The 8,804-nt window shown below is 43.1% G+C and overlaps 1 protein-coding gene across 1 annotated transcript in view; it reads right to left on the bottom strand.

Moving 5' to 3' along the window:
- Positions 1–3,235: 3,235 nt before the first annotated feature.
- Positions 3,236–8,804, bottom strand: part of tex264b (testis expressed 264, ER-phagy receptor b) — a 42,671-nt gene continuing 37,102 nt past the window's right edge. Inside the window, exons 3-4 of the mRNA XM_008319691.3 lie at positions 8,227–8,392; positions 3,236–3,689 (exon numbers count right to left, since the gene is read on the bottom strand). Of these exons, the coding sequence (XP_008317913.1) occupies positions 3,478–3,689; positions 8,227–8,392 (378 nt within the window). The 3' untranslated portion in view covers positions 3,236–3,477. The remainder of the gene's footprint in view (positions 3,690–8,226; positions 8,393–8,804) is intronic.

The raw sequence follows: 8,804 nt of genomic DNA, 5'->3' as shown, positions 1-8,804 counted from the left end.
TGTTCTGTGTATCAGGAAACAACAAACAAGTATGATTTCAGCTGCGCTGCGTTACCTTCACATACTCACCCCCCCACCCTCCCCCCACCCTCGTCTCACCCACACAACACAGAGCGCTCCGACTCACCGTTTTCGGATATTTCAATTCCAGTGGAACAAAGCTTGGTGGTTGGGAGAGGAACTTTTTTTTCCTGTGTACGGCGGCAATTAAAATGGCGTGTGGGTTCTGCCTGTTGCATAATTGCCTGGCGAACACAAAGGGACCAATTTTCTCCTGAAACAGAATTGAAGTTTACATTACAATAGTTGAGAGCATGTGGGTGGAATGCAGAGTTTAGATAAGAGCCTGCCAATTAATGTCAAGTGAAATTACAGAGGAGAGAAACAAAGTGTCGGTGGTCAGCGCACGCGGTTTCTGAACGTTTAACAGAGTAGATGGTGACTAAACACGGCGAGCAAAAAGCACAACCCACCGACTGTGTGGCTGAGTTCACATCCGTGTGTGAGTGTGTGTGTGAGTGTGTGTGTGTGAAGCCGTGTTGTGACAGAGAAGGAGCCATTATTACCTATCAGAGAAGAAGTGGATGAATATTTTTCTGATCACAGCGCCTCCGGTGACTCACTGCTCTCAATGCCACCGTCTCCGTTTCTCCACAATATTTTCCAAATGCAATCGTAGTGTGAGGGTCGGGTCGGCCACAACCAACCAAAACAATTTTCTCACACACTTATCCTGTCACCAGGGTGTAATCATGATGAATAAATTGTAGCTCTGAGATGTTTGTATGTAAAGTTTTGTTGTTGTTTTTTTTTTTTTAATCTGAATCATTGTTATAAAAGCTCTACTTTTCAATAATTACCTCCAACACGATGTCGATGTTTGTGCTCCACGTCGTCTGTTTATGTCACTCACTGTGACAAAACAAAATTAAAGTGTTGAGTGTAATGATCATCCTGGCCTGCAGGGACGGCACCAGATTCTCCTGCAGATGTTTTTTGCTTCACGGCACACGTTTGACATTAAACACTGTGAAACTCGGGCCTGTTTAGTTGAACACAGTCCTGATATACTCACAGGAATTGAAGAAAGAACACAGCATGTTTTTTTCTTTTTTTGCAACTTCAGCTACGGCGATCCTTGATGAGGGTATAATCCCAGACGACGTCTTCGTTCTGTTGCTGCATGAAGATGCCGCGTCTTGGTAAATGTTTTTTCTGACCTTTTTTTCTCGTCCTTTAACAACAATGAATCATCAGCAAATACACGTAGCCCAAAGGAATGTGTTATTTTGTACACACCCACACACACACCAGGGAAAATTATACGCTGCTTCCGTGCTGGTGTCAGTGTAGCGTTCTTGACAATATTTCATCTGACCCATAAAGAATTCACACATTGTCAAGGTTTCAACAAATTACAGCGTTACGTTTGCGACAGACAAAAGAAAATAACGAAGCGTGGAGGACAAGCACCGCTAACAGGGACGTTTGAGACCGACCCTCACACACACACTCACACACACACTTACACACTCGCCGATCTCACGGCCTTCCTCCAGACTCCTAAAGCCAATCCATCTTTTTTAATTTCATCCTCTGGGACCTCGGTTGGATCTTTAGCCAAATCAGCATTTAGATTAAAAATGCTAACAGCACCGATATCATCGTCTTTGTGGAGCGAGGGTCCGATCACAGTAACTCGGACCTGGAGATCCGGACTTCCCACCTGGACCTCGGTCTCGGCTGAGTCTCTGTTGCGGTGATTGTCCATTGTGTTTCCTGATTGTGTATTTACAGCCGCTGCTGTGGTCGACTTACAATCTCTTAACCTTTGCCTGACGACGGGGAAACGAACGTCTTCGTCGTCACAGCCTGGTGGGTTAATGACGAGCTTTTGTCGAATGACCTGGAATGAAAAAAAACCACAGTCTGTCAGACAAGAACTTCTGATGAAGGAAGCAACTCACTTTACACAGCTGTCAATTTTACAAAAAAGCATAAAAAAAACCATGAAAATAAAAGTGGAACACAGAACAACTCAGATCAGTTTGAAACTCGTGTTTATATTTCATTACCTCACATGTTTCAGGTCTCCCTGCTCCTCTGGGACCGTCCTCTCCACACCCACCATGGACCACACGTAGAGATATGGACATGAGGTCAAAGGTCACAGAAACTCCCAACCACAGTCTTCAAACTTTTCTGCAGTTTATGGAATGAATGAGGGGTCCCAAATCACCGGTTTGAGGACCAACACCATGCCGTGAAAAATAAAAAGAGTGGATTTTTTTTTTTTTTCCATTTTTTACGCTGGTCTCCAGTGTATTTTATTTTGAAAAAACAATCACTTCCTCGTGCTCCTCTTTGTAATTTACAATGAAAAAAATAACAGAAATAAAATAATGAAATTATTTATGATGATATAAGTAAATAATCACCACTTTTATCAATAAAAAAACAGTCATTTGACGGCAAACTTCAGTCGTGGTTCATTCATTTTCAGTAACAACAAACAGTGCAGTGTTGATACCGCTAACATGTGGAACCTAGTGCAACACGACACAGTGATATTATACTATTAGAAAAGAGAGAGGTCTGTCTGAGACTGTGTCACTGACTGTAAACAAGTGACTTTGAACGAACGGACGCAGACGGCTCAGCTGTCAATCAAGACGACGCGTCTGATCAGGTGATAAAAACACATCTGACGTTGAAGCTAAAAATTAAAAACTTTCAAAACCATTTCAGCTTTTTAAACTTTTTTTGATTAAAATTTTGGCCTTATCTTTTCTTTTTTTTTTCAACTGCACAAAAACAATGAATAACAAGGAATTTATGGAACTGCAGTGAAGTCTCACAACGGGGGATTTTTTTTTTCCGATAAAACTCGTTAAAAAGTCGACGGTCAGACTTTGGCTTTAACACTGTCGGTGCTGTAACTGGTCAGGCAGCAGGAGTGGAAACAACCACCACTAAAAAAAAAAAAAACACTGCTGGTCTTTACTTCTTTTTTTACATTGACCAAAAATAGTCTCCATCTGTTTGGGATAATAATTTCACTGTGAGGGGATTTTGAATACCGTATGTTCCGGACTATGAGTTGCACTTTTTTTTTTTTCATCCTTCGTCTGGGTTTGCGACTTATACTCAGGTGCGACTTGTATATTAAAATATATAATTTCACGTTTGTTATTTTCACAGTCCACAGCCGCTAGAGGGCACTCTAGGCTTGTGTACCAGTGTCTGCTAAGTCATCTACCACTGAAAAATGTACAAAATTTACAAAGCCACTAGAGGGCACTCTAGCTGGCTTTTGCGACTTATACTCCGGAACGACTTATAGTCCGGAAAATACGGTAATTTAAAATCTACTTTTTATAGATTCATTTCTTCTCTAATGACGAAGACGATATCGTTGGTTTGGTGTTTTGATGAGAGTCAATAATTAGATAAAAATCGATCGGTTGAACTGGACTCTCACTCCTCCTCTCCAACCACCCACCATCCCAGCTCCTTCTGGACAGCGTCTCTGTCCAACTGTCCAGCAGTCTCCTTCCAGTCCTGCTCGTGAGGACAGGCTGCCCCAGAGCTCCTCCTGTCCTCTGAGTGGACTGAAGATGGCGCTGGGGAGGACTCTGGGCTGTCTGACAGGAGAACTCCGCTCCCAGAGCTGTACTCACTGTTGGAGTCTGAACCACAAACAAAAAAAAAAAGAGACAGATGGTGAGAGGACATTTACAAAACAAACTCCACACAAGAAAAGACCCGCTGGACGTCCACGCACAGACGGAACAGTCAGACAGACTTTCTGGTGGGAAAAACCAATTGTCCTCAGCAGGTTTTACACGCTCAAAATCCATTCCCACAGAGCGTACGGTTTGAATCCCAAACGGAGGTTAACGTTGATTAAACATTGTCAACGTTCGTTCATTTTTTTACCTCCGTCACAGCTGGTGGCAGATGAGTTGGAGACTCTTTGTATCATTTTGACTTTAAGTCCAAATTGTCCACAGTTTCCTGTAGATTTTTATGTTTCAGCTCAACGTTTGTCTGAGTGACTCCACAGCTGTGTTTTCCCAGCTGCTGTAAACACAGCCTTTAGTAGAGTTTTAATTCAATCATGAAGTTCTGCTTCATGTCCACAGTTGGTGGAGCAGCTCCTCAGATCCACACCTGTCTCACTCTCGTCATCAGTGAACCCTGAGATGAGCCGTCTGGGCCTCAGACTCCACCACACACACAAACTGGAACACCGCTAATTGGACTTCCTGTCTGCTGCTGCTTAGTTAGAAGTGTCCCTCTCAGCAGCGCCATCACATGTCACGTCAGTGTTGCTGAATTTGAGTTCTGCAGGTTAATAAAAAAAAATCAACGTCACCGCCAGCGTGCGCTGACGTCTCTCTGCCACTCGTCTTGGTCGCCGTCTGGATCTATGAGTAACGCTCGCCTCGAGTCAACGTGAACTTTCATTACAGGCTGCAGTCTGTGACACAGAAGGGAGAACAGGTACTGTAACTGTACTGAACTGTACTGAACTGTACTGAACTGAACTGTACTGAACTGAACTGTACTGAACTGTACTGTACTGTACCAAACTGTACTGAACTGTACTGTACTTTACTGTACTGTACTGTACTGTACTGTACTGTACTGAACTGTACTGAACTGTACTGTACTGTACCGTAAGTGTGTAACTAAGGAAGTCTTGAGCCTTCAACAAAGTCGGGGTCATAATGTCACATGACCTTTAACCTACCGGGACTGAGGTCAACTCAGACATGACCCCTGCAGTTCAACTCACAACCTCAGAAACAGAGAGTGATGGAACAGAAAGACAAAACTGCTGATTCTGTCAGAAGTCTTCCAAACGACCCGAGGAAAATGTCAAAACTTTCTCCTCATTAAACTTCCGAGGTAAAAAAACAGGTGAAATATTGGACTGAGATTTCTCACAGAAACGAACGACAGCAAAGAAAAATCATTGAAGGAAATACTTTGAAGGGTTAAGTTATGTTTCAGAAAAATAAATATGAGACTTCACTCTCTCTGAAATTTCCTTTTTTTAAGTCAAACTAATTTGCATCAACAGAAGCAGAAGGATTTTAAAAAGAATATGATAAAGAAGGAAAAACATAAGAACGAGCGAAAAACAGAAAAACAATCAATAAAAACAAATTCACATTCATTTAAACTTTAAAAAAATTCTGGCCAAATTGAAATTATCTTAAATATCAGAATACAGAAAACTGCAGATTTCTTCACAGAAACACGGCTCTTCACCATCTGTGCTGCCTTTAACGCAGATTAATAAATGATGTTTAATGTGTCAGGAGCAAATAACAGATGAGTATAATATTATATTTACTGTAAAGATTAAAAGTACACTTCGTTAACTTCAGATTAAATTTGTTGAGATTCAGATTTTATCGGTAGAATTTATTCAACCATCGTTGAACGTTTACCAATCAAACGTAAAGAATGGGTAGAATTTATTCAACCATCGTTGAACATTTACCAATCAAACATAAATGAATTTATTCAACCATCGTTGAACGTTTTTACGAATTAACGAATTTACATCTATTCTCTATATTTTATAATAATTATGATCATCCACACACACGTTATTAAATACATTTATCTGGACGTAGCTCTCAGCTGCCACCACTTAAATAAATTGAACAGCAAATATGCAAATGAGTGTTGAGTTGTCATCAGCAGCAGAGCACAGTCTCTGGTGACATTTTAACACTTTCTTTACGTTTATTTTTACCACTTTTTTTTAAAGTGATGACTGACTTCTCACGCTGCTCAAAACAACCTGTCCAAACGTTCAAACATCGCGGCGACGGCACGGGCTGAATTCACACCGCGTCACTAATCCATCCCCGAATGACATCACACTCTGTGTAAACGGGCACAAATCCAGGGTCAAGGGGCAAGACTTCAGTCTGAGCCAAAGGACTCTAAAGGCAAAGACGTTGCTGTTTGGGAATAAAGGATTGTGGGTAACAAAATGACAGCAGCTCTTTGGAAAAACACGATGAGGCCAAAGGTCAGTCGAGTCACGAAGACAGGAGGAGAAGTAAGAAGCGCAGAGGTCGAGTGGAGGGGTCAACGGAACAGAGAGGTCACCACTGACCTGGACGCTGCCCAGACCTGAGCTCCAGACCAGTGTGACAGCAGCGCACGTCGCTGTCCTGGAATCATTCATAGTCACTTCCTGCACTTTGTTCTCGTCCAATAGAATGAGGTAAAAACCCCGATCCTCCGGACGTTCATGCACCTGACGGACTGGGCTGCAGTCCAAGGTTTTCACTTTAAAAAATCACACACATCTTGAAGAGTAAATCAAACAACACCGAGCAGAGGTTGTTGAGAAGCTAAAGGCTAATGTGCAGCGCTAACGGAGACAAATTAAAAAAACGAAACGCTGAAAAATAAACCTGTGTTTATTTACCTCTTCACCTCCTAAATAATGTTTACTACAGTGAAGGAGATGTGACCCAGTTCAACACTAGTCTCTAGTGTCCAATAATGTATTCTACTCACAAAGTTTTCAAAATAGGGGGTGTGGCCACCAGGGGGTGCTTGGGGGTCCTCAGAGAAATTAGAGGGAAGATAGGAAAAAACAAATCAAAAACCATTTGTTTTGATGGTACCTGAACGCACCTTGTGCATCAGCAGCAACTGGTGGTTCGCCCCCGTTATCAAGCTAGCGTGTTGCTAGCTAGCACAGAATGGCTGTTTATTTTTCTATTGATGTTTATAATATTTCTTTTACCAGTTCAATTTCCTTAGATTCTCACCTACACTCCGCTACTCTGTGTAGCGGTTAGCATGTCTGCCTTGGCCGCAAAGAGCACATAGTCATGGGTTCAATTCCCAGAGAAACCACATAATCAACGCCTGCAGGGGGCAGCCTGTTGCAGCAGAATTTCCCAAATGTGTGGATCAATAAATTTCAAATTAATTATTATTAAAATCAAATATTTCAGCATCACAGGACACAGTATTTGAGGAGCTTATTAGCACATTTGTTTTCTTCAGCTTCAACTCTTCTTTCGTGCCTTTCAACAGCACGGCCTCGGCCACACAGCTGTTGTAATTAGTTTTCTAAAGGCTTTATTTTGTCCGTTCATTAGACAGGCCTTAGCCAACGGGCGGGCGCCGGGGCGGGCGCCGGCTCCGGCTCCGGCTCCGGCTCCTGTGAACTGGTTTACATGCCAGTCTCAGGGGGATAAATTAGCGTGGAGTGGAGCTGAGTGTGTACACGCTGGTGTATCACTATCAGATAAAGCAGCTTTTCTATACGAAGCCCACGGAGCCGTAAACAACCGCATGAGGAGTGTCAGCGCGCTCCACCACGGTATGATCTGTCTGGGCTTTTCATTAACACCTACAAAGGTGTCAATCACACTTTCCTTTGCTACAGCAGGGCTTCTCATAAACTGAACAGCAGCAGAAGAACAGCCCGACTCCCCGCAGTCCAAACTGAGAAGCTAGGACGGTCACGAGAGGCTAAAGGCTAAAGGCTAAATAATAAAATAAACTGAGTATCACAGTGAAGTGGAAGTCACAGGAATGACTGCAGATGAATTCAGGTGTTATAGTATAAACACGGTGAGGTCTGAACCTCAAAAAAACTGTATTTATCAAGTGTCAAAACAGAATGATAGAAAAACCTAATATGGTAAAAAAAAACAAAACAAAAAAAACAAATTCAACATCTAAATAAATAAATAAATAAATAAAACCCAAATTCAACATCCGATGATGGTGACGACTTTGACCCTGGACGTGAACTGAGTTCTGACCAGAGGAAATAACCCGTTCTACTGCCTCCACTCAGGATTCAACACCTCTGATGAAACCCGTACTTCAACATGCCTCAGTTTTTATGGTCTGCAATATAATTATTGATTCTGGAAGAAACAGTACGATTGTTGCAACAACAAGAAACAGGAAACAGGAATGTGCACAAACTGTCAAGGACCAAAGAAAATTCAAAAGTATTAAAGGTATTCTTCTTAAAATCCTTCTAAAAGTCATGTGATTAATCACCCTCTAATTAATGAGATCGATTGACAGCCATGTGTACAGTTATTAAAGTTTGGACTGTAGCACAGGAATTCAAAAACTGCCACTAGGAGGTGCACCATAAAAACCATGATAGTGACAGAGTTTTTTCATGTAAATAAATATGACCTGAGACCATATTGTTACCTGAAAGTTCTGTGTCACTGTAGGATTCCTCGGGTTCTGACAGCTTCTTCTCCACTTGCCGGGTTTCGGGGACATAGAAATCTCCCTGCCGAGCCAGGGGGGCCATGAACTGGACATGGCGCCCCCTGCAGATCTCAAGAAACGGGTGGGCACAAAGTCGCCGTTCCTGCAAACGAGTCAAACACGGACATTAATGAGCAGTTTATCTGTCAGCATCATCACTCATCAACACGTACTAAATGTGACAAAGTACTACACACACACATGTGTACAGACCTGTCAGTGAAACACACACACACACACACACACTCGCAGTCGATCAGGAGTGACAATAATGTCGTGTGGGAATCTCACAGTTCAAGCCCTGAACTCCGGGGGAATCATCTGCCCCTCCCTGTCGCCCTCACACCTGACGTGTGGCACACTGTAGGCTGAAGGTGAAGCCCCCCTCCTCCTCCCCCCGCCCCCACCCACGGTACTAACTGTTCAAGCAGCTGCTCCACCTCTCCACCACTCTTGCCCCCCCCCCCCCCCCCCCCCCCCCCCCCCCCCCCCCCCCCCCCCCCTCCCCCCCCCCC

This window comes from Cynoglossus semilaevis, chromosome 11 (genome assembly GCF_000523025.1).
Source record: "Cynoglossus semilaevis isolate Cse_v1.0 chromosome 11, Cse_v1.0, whole genome shotgun sequence".
Classification (NCBI taxonomy): domain Eukaryota; kingdom Metazoa; phylum Chordata; class Actinopteri; order Pleuronectiformes; family Cynoglossidae; genus Cynoglossus; species Cynoglossus semilaevis.
Note: the sequence above shows the minus strand (reverse complement) of the source record. Positions and strands in the feature narration are given on the sequence as shown.